The sequence below is a fragment of the Zootoca vivipara genome, chromosome 7 (assembly GCF_965207765.1).
Source record: "Zootoca vivipara chromosome 7, rZooViv2.hap1.1, whole genome shotgun sequence".
In the NCBI taxonomy this organism is placed as follows: domain Eukaryota; kingdom Metazoa; phylum Chordata; class Lepidosauria; order Squamata; family Lacertidae; genus Zootoca; species Zootoca vivipara.
The window spans coordinates 16,201,930-16,219,374 of record NC_142590.1 but is presented as its reverse complement, the minus strand read 5'-3'; the positions used below and the strand labels follow the sequence as shown (position 1 = coordinate 16,219,374).

Genomic DNA, 17,445 nt, shown 5'->3' with positions numbered 1-17,445 from the left:
AAGGTTTTCTTGTCCTTTGGTCACTTCAGCGTGGATAAGCATTGGGCCACTTTTTACCTAGGTCTTTCTTTCTTTCTTGGACCTGGCTTTGCTTTGGGCTTTTCCCGAACCTTAAATATATGGGTGCAATAAAAAAATCTGTTCGCTGCTTAGTCCTGAGGCTGCCGATTCACCAGCCAACCAAGAGCAGCCTTGTTTTCATTGATCCCACCAAAATGACTGACAATGGTTTGTTTGTTTGTTTGTTTGTTTTGCATTTCCCTGGGACTCAAAGTGTTGTTGTTGTTGATGATGATGATGAATCCGTGCGCTTTGGGTTGAGGATCGGTTCATCTTCCAATGCCATTGGTCACTAGGAAAAAAACAAAACAAAAGGGGAGAGAAAAGGGCGGACAGGCCTGAACGATGGTAGGCTCTCCAGAAGACCCTTTTAGATATTAGATTAATTTGACTGTAGAACTTCACCAGGAAGTCAGCTCTAAATTTGCTTGAGGGTGGAGAATGTGTGGGGCCTCTAGTTCGCTCCGTGAAAGTGCCTTGATGTTAAGTCTGTTGGCTAGTCAATTGCACAACAAGAGTAAAAGAGAGCGACACCAGATTTCTAGGAGGTAGCCCAAGCGACTGGAGGCATTGTTTTGGTCCTAAAGGCAGGAAGGACCCTGAGCTGAAGTCGGGGAGAAGTTTAGAGCCTCACCAGCCAGACTTGGGGAAGCCATGCTTGACCAATCAGAACACTTCTCAGCATCTTTATCCTCATCCTTCTTGGGCGTGGCCCACAGGGCAGGCATGTTTCTGCAGTTATCTCTCTGCAAACTACAGAGATGTTAAACGATGGAAAATAGTGAAAGAAAGTAATAAGGTCAAACCCAGATAGCTGAGCTATTTTACACCTATAACCCACGCCGAACCGCTAATGCCTCAAAGGGCGAAGGAGAGTTTTATTTGTCCAAATGTCCAGACTCTTTGCGCTTGTTTTTAGATAGTTTCAAACCTTCCTCCCAGGAGGAGGAGGAACAATTTGCTACTAAAGGCATGCCAAGATTCCAACAGAGGTCAGCGGTCCAGGGCTTGACCCGTCCATGGCTTGGGAATAAGCCACATCAAACATAATGCATAACCTGCATAAGAAGAACGGATTGCAGGACCGAGACCCTCAACCTACTTCATTGGAAGGCAGCGATGGGGGGGGGGGCGGCATTTCTGCGTATAGGGGGTTGGGAGCGGGGCTGAAATGCCTTGGCCTTACTGTATTTGGTATAGATGCTGCATTAGGACCCAAAAATTATAGGGCCCGCGGAATAAATTGGCTTAGAGGCCGTGTTCACACGTGCAAGGCACCACTCGCTTTCCGTGGGAAAGTGTTAGGAAAATTATCTCTGCGATGTTATATCTGAGATTGCCCATCCACACCCTTAGGGCGCAAACACAGGAGAAGGCCCCCGCTATCACCTATCCGAAAATCCTCTAGAAAGAAGGGAGATGGGGGAGATAGGGACTTTCGTCCCTTTCCTCTGGAGTCCGCGCTGGCCAGAGACAGGACTACAGGACTAGAGAGACACCCTGTCCCGTGTAAACCTACTAGAGGGCTGCGCCTGTTTGCCCAAGTCCGTTTCTCCAAAGCGACAATTTCAAGGCAAAGTCTCTCCCGGGTCTGCCTTTAATTTAACCAAGAGCTTTAGCATTTCCCTTCGCCTTGAGCGATGGCCCTTGGCGCCCTTTCCTTCGAGCCCACTTTCCCATCCCTTTCACCACCAACTTCTGCTAACTTCTCTCGGCGCTACGCGGCTCTCCCGAGCTTGCGGAGCTCGCCCAGACTTTTGGCGGAAGCTTTTGACTGACGCTTACAATTATCAAAGATGATGGCTCAGGGAGGCTTCAGAAGCCTTCGTTAGGAGGGGAAAGCATAAACCCGCCCTCCTTCCACTCAAGATAGAAGCCCACTTTAGGGGAAAAGAAAAGAAAGAAAAACAGCGGAGCGAGTAAAATAACAAATAAATACAGTTTGTAGCATTTCAAAGTCTTTCGATCCCGAGCTCAGAAACTTGAGTTGGCCAGTGCGTTAGAGCGCTAAGATGTCCGGCTGGGATTGGGGAGAGAGCCAGGTTCGAATCCTACCTCCGGCACACAAAGCTCTTCAGCTGAGCTTGGGTCAATGTAGGGTTGTTGCGAAGAAACAGGAGAGGAAGTGCGCGGATGGCACCAAATTGCTCAGGGTCGTAAGCACAAGAAGGGATTATGGAGAGCTCCCAGGGGATCTCTTCAAGCTGGGTGAATGAATGGGCATGAAGATGGCAAATGCAAGTCAGTGGAAGAAAGTGGGAAGCGCGGTGCGCTCGGGGAATCCCTTTCTCCGCCTAACTTCAGGCGCTTTGAACTATTGGTGTCCATGAAAACGGCGGTCCACGCGTGTGGCAGCTGTGACCAAGGTGGAGTCCATGCTACGGATCATTTGGAGAGGGTTTCAGAGTAAAACTACCGGTGCCACAGTGTCCTTGGACAAATCTATATGGCGCTGCGTTGAGTTCAGGTTTATGGCTGTCCAAAAAGGGTGCTGCAGAGTGGGCAAAAAGAGCAACCCAAATGGCCAGGGGCCTGCATAACGCCTCTAGGAGGAAAGGTGACATCTGTGGCTTTTTAGTTTAGGGAGGAGGTGTAAATGATGAGTGGGGGGGGGATGACAGAGAAATACAATATCATGCATGGGGGGGGGGGAGAGACGCGACCAGTGTCAGGGGGGCAAAAGGAGGTCCTGTTTTTACCCATCGCGCATTTAAAACCATATGATTCGCTTTCACAAGAGGTAGCGACGGCCACTAACCTACATGGCTTTGAAAGGGAGACTGGACAATTGCACAATAAGGCAATCAAAGCTACTAGCCATGGTTGGAGGCAGGATACCTCTGCACACCGCTTGCTGGGAATCCCAAGCAGGGAGAGTACTGTGGCGTTCAGGACCTGCACCTGGTTGGTTGCTGGAAGAGACGGGCCCTTGGTGTCATCCAGTAGAAAGATCTTATTGTGTTCTCTCTGTACGTTGCCATGAGCTTATTTGAAGTGAAGCGGGACAGTAACTCATTCTCTATCAGCGGGAATTCACCCCAGAGCAAACATTTTCCAAGTCACCGGGCCTCTGCCATTTCTCACCCCTCTAGGACGTTTCGTTGCGCCTTTTTCGCAACCCCCCCCCCCGCTTCCTTTTGAAATACAGGGCACAATCCTGCCAAGGGGAAAAAAGTGATCGCAACGTCATCCTAAACCTATTTAATATGTGCCACTCAGTAAAATAGGACGTCCCAGGATCCTGGTTTTAAGCACGTGCTGCTTCCAACTTTCTCACTCTGGTGTTCCACTTACCAGGGAGTAAGACACATAATAGGAGCTACTTCTGAGTAAACAAGAAGAGGAGTGCAGGATTGCGCTGCCCGATCATAAACTGGTCGAGAGCAAGGTCTTTGCTTACGTTCGTCTCAGAGTCAAAGAACTTGCTTGGATTTCAGGTGATCAGATCAGGCAGGCTTCCTCTTCATTTTTTCATCCCACAAAATGCTGCGTGTATTCGCGCACTTCACCCATAAACGACTTGGAGGCACTCTTTCTTAGTAGTAGCAGATTACATCCTCAAAGAATGTACACATGGGGGCGGGGAATAGGTATCTTAAATATGTTTACTTGGGAGGATGTGTCACATTGATCTCACTTCAACCTTTCTCCAAGTAATATGGCTTAGAATGGTAGTGTGCCTATGCGTTCCAGTGAGCAGCGAGTGACTTAGCCCAGTTGCGTGTTTTTTTTAAAGTCCTTCCTCTGCCACAGACTCAGTAGCTGGCCTTGGGTATGTCACCTATCTCTTAGCGTCAATTGCCAACGCCGATATTAAAAGCACACAAAACCACTGTGCGGATTAGAAATCTCTCTCTCTCTCTCTCTCTCTCTCTCTCTCTCTCTCTCTCACACACACACACACACACACACACACACACACAAAAGAGGTGCGATCTTAACCAACTACTTTTATGCTTACTCTGAAATTACTCCCTCGTGAATTCTCAATGGGAGCCCCATTCAGGTAAGTGGAAGACTGCAGTTTTAACAAACTCTCATCCCCCGAAAAGGGGGCGGGGGGCGGGACATATTACACACTGACCCTTCCTGTGTCTGCTTACTTGGAAACAAAGTTTGGAAGCAGTTGGGAATTCTTTCCAAAGCAGTGTGCTTTTGGGTTCTGCATTTAAAATCTTTTTTATATTAAGCGACAATCTTTTTAATAAGGCAAGGCGATTTTCACAAAACCGAAGAGGAACGCGTCGAGATCCACTCGCAGGCAATGTTTGTCTCTGACGAACCTCCACAAAGATGCAAAGATCACATTGGCACACAGTGGAAAAATGTGCCTTTCGTAAGGCGCGGGGGCGGGGCCGGGGCCGCGGGGGAAAGAGCCGATCTTAACTGTCTGGTCCAGAGTCCACCAAGGCTCTTTTTATAAACCGCGCGCGGCGGAGCTGTCTGGGAAAAGGCTGGTGTCAACTCGGCTAAATGTCCTGGTGCGTTTCCATTTCCACCATTCCGCATTCGCATCGTACACAGCATTCCAAACTTTTCCTTCCTTCCTGTCCCAAAGCAACTGCAACCCGAATTTCTGGATCAGGAACGTTTTCGTCTCTGGTTGCTGTAACCTTGGATCTTTCCAAAAAGAAAACCGAATTCGAATTGAACCGCCCATACTGTACTGTATTTAAGTCTTGTCCACAACAGGGGCGCAAAGTGAAACTAAAAAGACGCGATGATAGGGTCTGACATTTCTTTCTTTCTTTCTTTCTTTCCTTCTTTCGCTTTGGATTGCGAAAGTGAATAATCGAGCAGATGGATGTTGCAATCCTATTCCTGGCTGCCCGCTGTGTAACTTCCCTCCTCCCAGTCGCCCAGTCTTTCTTAACCCTTATTTCAGTGTAAACGCAACCAGAACATTTTAAAATTAATATTAAAAAAAGAAAAATAGATCCCTTGAAAATGTCATTGGAGACTTCCCCGTGTATCAACGGAGAAAGTTATATTCCTTCCCACATCAAGGCATGAGGACATTTCATTGTTGAAAGCTGCATTCCTCTGCTCACATACCTGGGAGCAAACTCAATTGAACACAGAAGGACTTTGGTCCAAATGCTCTCCTATAGTATTAAGCAATATGCATTTCCTGCCAATTTTCAACAGTCCACTCCCCACCTCCCATCCATTACTAAATTGGAATTAAAGTTGCACACTTGCTTGCCTAGGACTGGGCTACATGTCCCTTTGATTTCAGTGGAATTTGTCACCAGGTGATGAAACCAAGACAGTGTAAGTTAATTGTGACTAACGGCAAAATCCTAAATAAGCTTGTGCAGAAGCAAATTCCACTTGGTTGCTTAACCCCCAACTAAGTGTGCATAGGATTGCTGCTGGAATCCATTGAGATCAATGGGATTTACAGTGCAATCCTGCAATCTTGACTTAGACGTAAGCCTTGCTCTAGTCAGTCTTAGGCAAGTGCCATATTATTTGCCAGATAACATTAGCTGTTGAGTTGGGGAGGCATTTAAAACACCCTTGAAACCCATGTAAGCGCACCCCTTTTGAAGGCTGTGTTTACCCATTCAGAGTGACAGCAGGGAGCATTCTCCTTGTTCTGAGCTAGCTTTGCACTGAATAGAGAGCCATATCTGATTGACCATTTGGTTGAAATGTCATTATGCTCCAAAACTGATAGGGATCTTACCACTAGGAAGACGGACTAACCCTGCGGTAGAGAACCTGTGACCCTCCAGATGTTTCAGGATTAAAACTTCCACTATCTCTGGCCAATAGTCATGCTGGCTGACGATAATTGGTGGTGTCCAACCACATCTGGAAGACTACAGACTTCCCACCTCTGGTCTAACTTGCATTGAAGCAGCAGGTTGGGGAAGTTTCAGGAAACATTTCAGCCCCTTTGAAGATTCCCTTTTGCATCATAAACATTTGCATGAGAACATTCAACACAACTAGTTGCTGTGACTAACTTGTTTCATTGATTTCATCAGAATGTTCACGAGATTATAAACATAACTTGGAAGTATGTTGAAAAGATCTTATTTAGACTTATTGGAACCTTAATCATGATTATCTTTGGTTGGATCAGAGTCAATATCTTGAGGTGTTAATTGCATTTCTTTCACAATCAGTCTGATTTGAGGAGTTACATAAGGTAGAAAGGCTATACTTTCCTACTGATCTTGATATAGGATTCAGACTCCCATATTCATATCAGAATAATACTTCAGAATATTCAAATAATTTCTCATATATTATTTTTCTATATTTCAGGAAGTGTAGTATTATCTCTGTATTGCAGATGGAAGAACTGAGGCATAGAAAAAGTGGCTGACAGCTCAGAGGCAGTTCATGGCTTAGGCAAAATTTGAACCAGGGACTTTATTATTATCATTTTCGTTTTTTAGCGCAACTTTGGTCTACACCTCCTCCCCTCAACCTGGCGCTCTTCAGATGTTTTGCACTCCAAATTGCATCAGTTGCATCCAGTGTGGTTGAAGCTGAGGGATAAGGGGAGCTGGAGTCCAAAACATCGGGAGGGCACCACGTTGGGGAAGGCTGAATTATACAGTGCGTTGCAGAGTAAGATAAGCCAAAGAACCATCTATAATCTTTTCTGAAGAAAGGAAGGCTATGAACTAAGAAACAAACAAATGTAGGCAGGTCTCTGCCCCAAGGAGTCAATTCCCTGCTCAAGCTCATATTTACTAGAGACTGCCCTAGGGATATCATCTGCTCTTTGATAAGGTCAATAAGGCACTCCCTGCAATAGGCTGGTGCTTCAGGCTGCCATTAGTATTAGATGGATAACAATAAATGTTACACGAGCTGCAAAATTTCACAGGTAGAAGTGACGGAGTGGCTCCTTTTCTCTTCCAACCCAGGCCAGTTTTTCAAGTTAGTGCTCCGCTTTACCTCCCTTAGTCAAACATACCAAACTCCTAAACATTATTATCAGGAAGTTTGTAGTTTTACAATGGGTGGGAGAGAAAAAAAAAGTCTGGTAAGTGATTTTATATAGGGTACTTTAAAAATAGTTCCAGAACTCCAGTTGATAACTGGGGGTTTGACTTACTTTCTCTCACTGCATTAGAGGCCACCTTTACGAGTTTTATGTGAAACTAAGAGAGGAATAAAAGGAGAAGGCTAGAAATTAACCAAGATTTAAATTTCCCCCAATTTTTGGGTATGTTTGCAGGGCCGGCATCAAGGTTTGGCATCATTAGGCACTTGTTGGAGTCCACAACCCAGTAAGAGGCCCAGTGCCAATCCCTAGACACTCCTGGCCTTGTTTATTATCCTTCCTGCTGTTGGTTTCTCTTTACATGCCCTGTCTAAGCAAGCGTTGAAAGGAGGAAGGAGAAGCAGTAATCTCCATTTGTCTTGTCCTCTGCATCTGGGACATGGTGACAACTTGGTCCAGAGAAAAGTGCAAATGGAGTGGGCTATTGTTTAAGGTTTTTGTTGTTGTTGTTGTTGTTGCGGTGGAGTTGTTGCTGTTAATTTTTTTGTATTTTTATTTTGTACCTAATGATTTAGGTGGAAATTGTCCAATTTGGTTGTGTGCTTTTTGTTGTTCTGTTTGTTGCTTATGACCGCTTCTGTTATGTTTGTAGCTATGTAATTTTTTCATGTGTTGCAAGTTAGCTTGAGCTTTCAACTGTGGAAAGGTGGCATACAAATAAAATGACTGATTGATTGAAATGAATGGGCAATGGGCAAGGACTAGAGAGCTCACCTATAGCCCAAAGAGAATCAGTGTGCAATGGTCACTGGTGTGTTAAATGTGACTCTAGAAAACCAAGATGTGTATCCCAGCTAAGCTATGAAGCTCACTGGGTAGCCTTGAAACGAGTCCACAATAACAGCAAGAAACAACAACAAGTGTAGCTTTGCAGAGGTTGGGCAAGATCATCCTTTGGTCCCTTTCGACTCTAAAATTCTATGATTCTAGTAGAACACCTTACCAAAGTGCCTGCCAAACCTGAAGTCAGCACAGTAGGCTACTTAGCTCCAGTTCCCAGGCCTCCCTGTGATAGAAACATAAGAACTGGCCTTGTACTGAGCCAGACAAGTGACATAGTACCTAGTTCAATATTATCTACACCAGGGGTGAGGGGAACCTTCTTCAGCTGGAGGGCTGCATTCCCTTCTAGGCAACCTTCCTGATTCTATGATTCTTGGGGCCATTTGCCTGTGGTGGGCGGGGCCAGAAGCAAAAGTGGATGAAGGAACTAATTTCAATTTTAGCTGTGTACAGTATGGTTCCCAGAGCTATCTGAAGGCTTGCATTGGAAATATAAGGCTGAATTAGATGGGCGCTCATCATGATCCAACAGGGCTCTTTTTATCTTATTACGGTTCTGCCAGGAGTAAAGCCTTTAGGTAAAGGTAAAGGGACCCCTGACCAATAGGTCCAGTCGTGACCGACTCTGGGGTTGCGCGCTCATCTCGCATTATTGGCCGAGGGAGCCGGCGTATAGCTTCCAGGTCATGTGGCCAGCATGACAAAGCCACTTCTGGCAAACCAGAGCAGCACATGGAAACGCCGTTTACCTTCCCGCTGTAGCGGTTCCTATTTATCTACTTGCATTTTGACGTGCTTTCGAACTGCTAGGTTGGCAGGAGCTGGGACCGAGCAACGGGAGCTCACCCCGTCACAGGGATTCGAACCGCTGACCTTCTGATCAGCAAGCCCTAGGCTCAGTGGTTTAGCCCACAGCACCACCTAAAGCCTTTAGTTTTGTACAAATTTCTGAACTCACACATGAGATAATTTATACGGATTATCATAGCAATTATTCAGCTGTGAAAATATTTGATGTTGAATTGTTTCTGATGAGAGGAAGTGTATGATAGAAATGGACTATAATGATATTCTTATTAATAATTTTATATTCTTATAATAATTACAACTCATTGTATGTTACACACACACACACATACACGCATGCATGAATATAATTATAACCTCATAAATGTGCATTTAAATAATAAATAAATAAATACCCGACATTGGTGATGATGATTGCATAGCACCTAGCACATTGTTAGAAATAAAAAATGTATGTATGTATGTATGTATGTTCAGGCATAGTGGGAAGTAGTAAAAACAGCAGCGTAACAATTAGGTGAAATTTTGTGTCCAATTTGCCCACATCAATCTGATACTCCCTCTGACTTTTGCTTTGGACTGCTTGGTGAGTTTTATGTGGGCTGATAGGAACTTTATTTATTTATTTATTTTTAACCAACGCCCCACATCACCCCATTTGCTTTTAATACACTTTCTTTTATTTCTGTTATGGTGGTCAACAACAATCAACAACTTCACATGAACAGGGAAAACTTACTTCAGAATTTAACACTGGGGGAGCGGGGCGGGGGGGGGGGGAGTCTGCTCTAAATTTCTGTCATTTCCATCTTCTATAAAATTGTCTCCAGACTACAGTGGTACCTTGGTTCTCAAACGCCTTGGTTCCCAAACGCTGAAAACACGGAAGTAAGTGTTCCAGTTTTTGAACGTTTTTCGGAAGCCAAATGTCCAATGCAGTTATCTGCTATTGTTTCCGTGGTGCCTGCACCAATCAGAAGCTGTGCCTTGATTTTTGAACATTTTGGAAGTCAAACAGACTTCTAGAATGAATTAAGTTCAGCGCTTTTGTTTTTGCTATTTATTTTGCGTTTTTGTTTTTGAGGCTTTTTCGGTTAATTTGTTTTTGTGACCGTGTGGAACCCAGTTCAGCTACTGATTGATTGTGTGACTGCGGAAATGGATCTAAACAATCCAAACAATGACTATCATTGGTGCAGGTAAGAAAAAATAATAATTTTATTTTTTATCATCTACAATACTGTCTTATTTTATAGTACAGTACATGGACCCAGGTGGCGCTGTGGTTAAACCACTGAGCCTAGGGCTTGCTGATCAGAAGGTCGGCGGTTCGAATCCCTGTGACGGGGTGAGCTCCCGTTGCTTGGTCCCAGCTCCTGCCAACCTAGCAGTTCGAAAGCACGTCAAAATGCAAGTAGATAAATAGGAACCGCTACAGCGGGAAGGTAAACGGCGTTTACCTTCTGCTGCTCTGGTTTGCCAGAAGCGGCTTTGCCATGCTGGCCACATGACCTGGAAGCTATACGCCGGCTCCCTCGGCCAATAATGCGAGATGAGCACGCAACCCCAGAGTCGGTCACGACTGGACCTAATGGTCAGGGGTCCCTTTACCTTTACCTTTACATGGATTATTGCTGTCATTTTATGGCTCAATGGTCTCGTTAGGTAGTAAAATTCATGTTAAATTGCTGTTTTAGGGGTTGTTTTTAAATGTCTGGAATGGATTAATCTGTTTTGCATTACTTTCTATGGGAAAGTGTGCCTTGGTTTTGGAATGCTTTGGTTTTGGAACAGAGTTCCAGAACGGATTAAGTTTGAGAACCAAGGTACCACTGTATCAGTTATTTCCACTGAGTTTCCATGATGACAATCACCCATCCCTGAATTTAGAATGCCATTTAATTTTTTTAAAAAATGTATCCCCCCAACAGCACATTCACAAGAGTAGCTCTGAGGATCACCCGTTATACTTAATACCTGGTATACCCAGATGTAATCCAAGCCATTCAAAATATCAAACTAAAAAAAGACTTGGCTAGCCAAGTATACTCAGTAGTAGTAGTAGTAGTTGTGATTATTGCTACTACAACAACTACTACTGTTTTATTGTTATTTAATTGATAGCTTGCCTGCCCTTCACTATAAAGTCCTGGGTGGGTTACAGCAATTTAAAAATATAATATTAAAAATAATTTAAAAGAAATTACAGTACAGACACAAGAGTACAGGGTGTTCTAATACATCTCAAGCGTGAGAAAGGCTAGGGTAAAAAAAGAGGAGTGTCTCCAGCATGCAATAGAAACTGTAAAATGAAATTACCAGCTGCATCTCTGAGGGGAGGGAATTCCACAACCTAGGAGCTGCCGCAGAGAAGATTCTCCTCCGCACCTGTGAACTTCTCTAAGGGTGAAGGACCTATCAGAGGGCCTCTGCTGATCTTAACACCAAAGGGAGTCTACAGAAGGTGACAGTCTTTCAGCTATTTGGGGCCTAAGTCACTTACGGCTTTAAACATCATTGCGAGTACCCAGAAATTGGCCAAGAAACAAACTGGCAATCCACTGCCAGTTGGGAGAGGTGGACAGAGAAGACTTACAACCAGTGCTTTTTTTCTGGGGGGGGGGGACGCAGCGGAACGCATACCCCTAAACATTTTGTGAATCTAAGTTTGGCCTCATTGAGGGGCAGTATTTCAATATGAGCAGGAAAATGAGAGTACCCCTAAACATTTTTAAAGAAAATAAAGCACTACTTACAACTGCCATGGAAAGTGCCAACTGGGATTTGTGAAGAGCTTGAGGAAGGGCTGCTGTTTACATAATTCCACTCCACTACTCTCATTAGTGCTTATAATTCCACCACAGTGCATACTTATAGAACAATACTCTGCTGTGGTATGTTTTACATATGTACAGTTTTTATTTGTTATGAGTTTACGCACTTGTGTGCATACAAAACTTCATGTAGCATAATCCCTCTACATTTTTTTTAAACTCACCAGTTAAGTCCTCTGGAACTCAGCGGGTTTTACTTTTGAATATACACACAGATGATCAGGCTGCACGTGTATTAAAGAGCAGGACATTGCGTGCTTATTAGCTTCCCTCCAACATACATACCATTCGGCAATAAAATCTTAATAGTGGGGGAAATAATCCCTTTTATGTAAAACTCATACAGATGGATTCTTAGGAAGGATTGATAATTGCAGATCTGTCATTTTCATACAGAATGACCACAGAACTCTAAGCAAAAGGAGGCATTTTTACAGTAGAAAACTTGGAAGTTATAACAAGAGCAACTAGAGTTGGGAGTACAATTTTAAACACTGTGTATCAAGCTTTACAGGGGGACACAATATAGCATTACTCCCCCTTCTGTGAGGCCCCCCCCCCATTTTAAGGTATATTCTGGACATTTGATTTGATTTTAAGAATTGGTATTTTTCACAGCTGCCTAACAATGAAAACGCTGCATTTCTGAATAGTTGGGATGTGTGTGTGTTATATTAAACAATCATACATGTATATCACTTCAATTTTTCTTGCGTGAGAAACACATTAAAAACAGATCCTATGCATGCTTACTCAGAAGTAAATCCCACTGTGTTCAGTTAAGCTTATTCCCAGATAAACATAAGGTAAACAATGTAAGATGGTATTGCAAAGCATGAATTTGCTTGCAACTTGATAGAATATAACCATGTACCTAGGCGTGTTTACTTGGAATTAAGTCCCACTGGGGATCACTGCCTAATAAATGTGTGTTTAGGATTGCAACCTTAATCTGTTAAATGTATAAAAGAAACAGCCTAAGACCAATTCACTGTTCACATTCCAGTTACTGTATAGCCCAACCTGTTGCCATATTTTGAAGGGCAAAAAAGAAGACATATTTGCCGACTTCTGGTTTTAACTATAGATCGCTATGACTCTACCCATGAAAAAGAGGACATATGGCAGCTCTACTTTTCATCCAAAATTTTATATACAAGGCTGATACGATATAAAATGCTCAGAGGTTTAGCTGTTGGCTTTAATGGAGCAGGAATTTTACCACAGGTTCAAAAGTATTGCAAGAGAAATTACATATAATCAAACCAGTCAAATATCAGTGCAAATGAAGAGGGTTATCTATAGATATGTAAAAAAATAATAATCAAACTTTAAAAACTGACTGAAAGTACCCAGACGTTTCAGTTTTGTTAACCAATGGATGGTGGAGTGTTAAACAAGGACCAGAAATTGCTAAATAAATTTTCCATGAAATAAGGCAAAACAACACAAAAAAGCAGGAAAGGCCTAAATAAAAAAACTCTTATACTCACTATTACAAAACAGCACGCTAAAATACTTTCTCACTGACTGTCATGTAACTCCAACTTTTTAAAGATTAATGTCCATATGAATGTGTGTTTGACAATGATCATTCTTTAACAAGTCAGATTACACCAATTTAGAAATATCGTGGATTTGGCCAACTGCCATTTCACAAGGGTCAACCTGAATTCAAATTTATTCCTACACCACTAATGCCCTCTTAGCAACTTTATAAACAAATAAAGTATGGTCCAGCATAATTTTCTGTCCTTCCCCGCCCCAAACATTATTATACAGTTCACTTGGCAGGCATAATCTAACTGCAATTCACTTTAAAGTCCAGTTTACTTAAATGTAAGAGATTTAAGCATGTGTTTCACATTGAAATAAATGTGACTTTGAAGTACAAAGTGCTTTACAGGGCAGTGTGCTCTTATTAAAAATATTTCATCTGAAGAAAAAACATGCTTATTCATACATCAACACTTGCACTTTTAAATGTATATCATATCCTTTGGGATTCATATTCTTTTGAAGCAAAAATTAGACAAGTGGGAAGTGATCCCATAATAATGACGTTTTAGTCTGAGATGGCTGATAAGGCTGAGATTTAGTTCTGTTGGACCGGCTTATCAAAACAGTCAGAAAAGGTTTTACTTACCACCTGGAAGAAGTCCATGTTTTATAGGTTCCTGTGCGTTGCAGGTATCCGAACTAGAAGACATAATTAGGTGCAAATATATAGTGCCCTTGGGTTTCAGGTATACAGCATTGAGGACGGCAAAAGGTGAGGCTTGTAAACTTTTCTGGCCTTGGGATACTGGCTACAGTAACCTTCAGTGAAAGTCAGGGAACAGTCCATCAACAACACACACACACTTGCGCACGCACATACACAAATCCAATAATTCAGAAAGTAACAGGCCTGCTTTTCAATGGACTCTGTACTTTTTCCAGCATTAGTGACCCTCTGTAAACCAGCCATCCCGTTTCATGATGGTCCCTAATCAGAGGAATCGGGAGCAGGGATAGGCTTGCCCTGGTCACGTGACTCTAAACAGGTTGATAAGAGGACCCTGTTATAAAGTGACAGCAAAAAAGAGATAAGAACTCTTGGCAGATAACAAGCGGAGAAATGATTAACTCTGGGCTGGAGAGGCGCTATGAAGCAGAGAGAGGAAGGCTGTAAACTTGTGGGGGGTCAGAAGATCATGCTGAATGGATAACCCCCTCCCTCCTTCCATCCCAATGTAAAGTGTAATACCTATAAACTCATGCCTGTGACCTGGCCTCTTGATGTCATCATTTCTTTACAGAGTGAACAACAGCCATGGGCTCTTTGGGCTTCTGTAAATACCTTTGGAAGGCAGAACCAGCAAACACTCACCCCCTTAGCCTAGGCTTGCGAACCCATTTATTGCTCTACATCCCAAAGCAATATGAAGGGGGGCTAGCCCATGGCGATTTTCTGTCTGACACAAACATTTTATTGTACCTATTCATTAGACAGGGGACTAACCCTAGTTTGTTTGTCGAATAGTCACCGGTTAAAAGTGTAAAGTATTTTTTCTTCTTCAATCGCTTAAGCCCTTTATTACTTGGTTAAATACAATTATCCTGGGAAAATAATGGCTCACTCGCAGTTGGAATGGCTTAAAAAAAAAACTGACTAAGATGAAGAAAGTTTCTCCTCAGTCCTCTTTGTGAACGTTTTGCTGAGCAAGACTCACCAACAGAATTTTGTCTAAATTTGGTCACTATTTAAGATTTAGAATCCCTGACATGGAAGTAATACCTGCTTAAGCCTTCATTGCCAGTATTCACGGCTATTAACCTGGCAACCTGATTTATTAATTTATTAAAATATTTGCATAATGCTGTGTCATAAATACATATATTTCAAAGCGGTTTGCAGCAATAAAAGCATAAAACTGTACAATAAAAACCATAAAAGTTAAAAGCAGACATGGAAGGAGGTATTCTTGATTGGGCCTGGTGGAAGAGAAAAAACTTTTAAAGTTTTAAAGTCAAAACAGACGGTTTCTGCTGAATTTCTATTGGCAGAGTATTCCACAGGACTGGGCCAATGACACTAATGGCTTGGTTTCTTGTTAGTAAATCTAGGGTTGCCACCTTTGTTGCTGCAAAATACAGGACAGGGCGGATTCCCCCCCGGTGCTGAAATGATTTACTGTTCAATTTGTATACCACCCTTCTTCCTGGGGTGGTTCACAAAGGGATCAAAATCCACACAAAAATTGCATGTTGATGTGCATTTAAATATGTATCATTGAACATATTTCTCTCTCTCGAAATATGCTTTCATAAATCCTAAACACTGGGGATTAAAGCCCATTGAACACTATGAGTTGTTTCCAATGTTGGTCATACTCATAGAGTAGCCCGATGGATCTAAGTTGGTAATGTGCATTCATTTCAGTGACTCACATCCTTCCCACCTGCTGAATTTCTGCCCAAGAATGATAAATGTGGAAACGTAGCAAAAAAAGAAAAGAAAAAAGAAATTGGGGGTGGGGGTGGGGGTGGGGGTGGGGAGAGACAGCAACAAATTCTGCTTCTCTTCCTCTCAGAGCCTCCAACATCCGAACAGGGTTCACATAAGCCCTAATTCCCCTGAGAGCTCCAGTTTATGAAGGTTATGATGTTGTTTGTTGGTGAAAATAAATTATATACCTGGTTATAACATACCGAGTTGCAGCTGCCACCTCAGGCACATCTACTAGGCAACCAAAGCCCACTGGGACTTACTCCTGAGGAAGCACGCTTAGGATTTCCACAATCCCCGCATTTCACGCCCTTATCCTCCTTGCTTAACGGGCGGTAGGCGGGACATCTCATTTTCCAATTGGTGGCTTAGGCGTAACATTTTGGGCAGGGGGTGGGAGGGAGGTAGCAAGTTCAAACACCTGCGACTCCAACACTGTATTCTGCTCCTTCCCATGAGACTTGGTTTCTCTTCTTGGCACATTGGCAAAAGGAGCAGAGGATGATTTGATGGTGTTTCCTGCTTGGCAGGGGGTTGGACTGGATGGCCCTTGTGGTCTCTTCCAACTCTATGATTCTATGATGGGAAACTTGAGGGGTCTGCCAGGCCTTCACACCTTGATTAGGAGAGTGGGGTCAAAGAGGATGTGGATTTGTTTTCTGCTTTCTGAGTGGGGGGACAGTGTGGAGGCAGGAGGAGGAGAAGTGAAGGCTAATGAATTCAGCAACACAGGACAAACTATGTCCTGTATTAAATCAATATGGGAGGCAGCATTTTATTTTGAAATACAGGACGATCCCATATTATATGGAACGGGTGGCAACCCGAAGTAAGCCTCATTCAGGAGCCAGCTGTGACTCATCAGTATGCAACTGCAGCCCTAATATGCAGTAAAATGGCTGTCAATAACATCAAAACATAGTAAAAATGCAATTTAAACCGTGCTTTCCCCTCAGGTACAATGGCTGAATGCTATGGATGTCATCCTACATCCATGCAGCTGAAATGCATTTCACAGAACTGAGCCAATCACCACTCTATATATTATGTAAAAGAGGCGATCTCAAACTTCAACCCCACAGAACCCACTTGAGATGACTGAAAACAACTGAGATCCACTATAGTCACAAAATTGTGGTATAGGGGCAGAGCCAGTCACAAAATGGCAGCTGATGGAGGCGGAGTTTGGCATAATCAGCTGGCAGTTAACTGATATTGTTTTCTATTGATATCTAATCCATATTTGGAAATTGCTAAATTATTTTCCAGAGCATTTTAGTTGTGGCAAGGAGTTCAACGGCTCAGCATCCCTCAAGCTAAGTACAGGCATGTGCTCTGAGGTATTTTGACTCTGCCTCCCAATTTTGGGCAGATTTGCAGATCCACAGACTAAGGCTGTGTCCCTACGACACGGATAGTGTGAAACTGCCATGTAGATGTATCCTTATTGTCAGTCCTTGCATGGCCAGCAGATTGGTCCATACCTCCACTGTGTTGTTTACGCTATTTTCTGATGTGGCTGGTAACTTATTAATGTTAAGAGATGAGTGATTTTGCTAGAACAGGAATAGGTCTTCACTCAACCTTCTTCCCTGGCTGGGGCGCTACCACTGCCATTTTGTGGTGCTTCTCAGATGCCAAATTTTTTGGGGGCGGGCCATGCTCTGCCCAGTTTTCTTGCCTCACCCAACCCTGGAAGGTTGCCCCAGGATGGCAGTGTGTGTGGGGGGGATGATCCACTGGGGAAGTCATCTTCCACTTGCCTGCCCTCTTACTTGTATCCAGTCCAGAGGGTAGCACTGGCTGGCAGCTACCTCTTCTTTAATCTCTGTGTTGCCACTGTAGAACTCAGCAGGGAGGAAGATGGGGGCCCAAGCCAAAACCAGTTGGCTCTGCCTCCACTTCCTGTTGGGCTGTGTGTTTCCCACCCTACCATTTCC

The 17,445-nt window shown here is 43.4% G+C and overlaps 1 protein-coding gene across 1 annotated transcript in view; it reads right to left on the bottom strand.

The window, feature by feature from the left end:
• The window catches only part of NR5A2 (nuclear receptor subfamily 5 group A member 2), a 114,818-nt gene extending 100,852 nt beyond the window's left edge, over positions 1–13,966 (bottom strand). Inside the window, exon 1 of the mRNA XM_035124043.3 lies at positions 13,661–13,966. Coding sequence (XP_034979934.2) covers positions 13,661–13,724 — 64 coding nt within the window. The 5' untranslated portion in view covers positions 13,725–13,966. The remainder of the gene's footprint in view (positions 1–13,660) is intronic.
• Between the last annotated feature and the right edge of the window lie 3,479 nt (positions 13,967–17,445).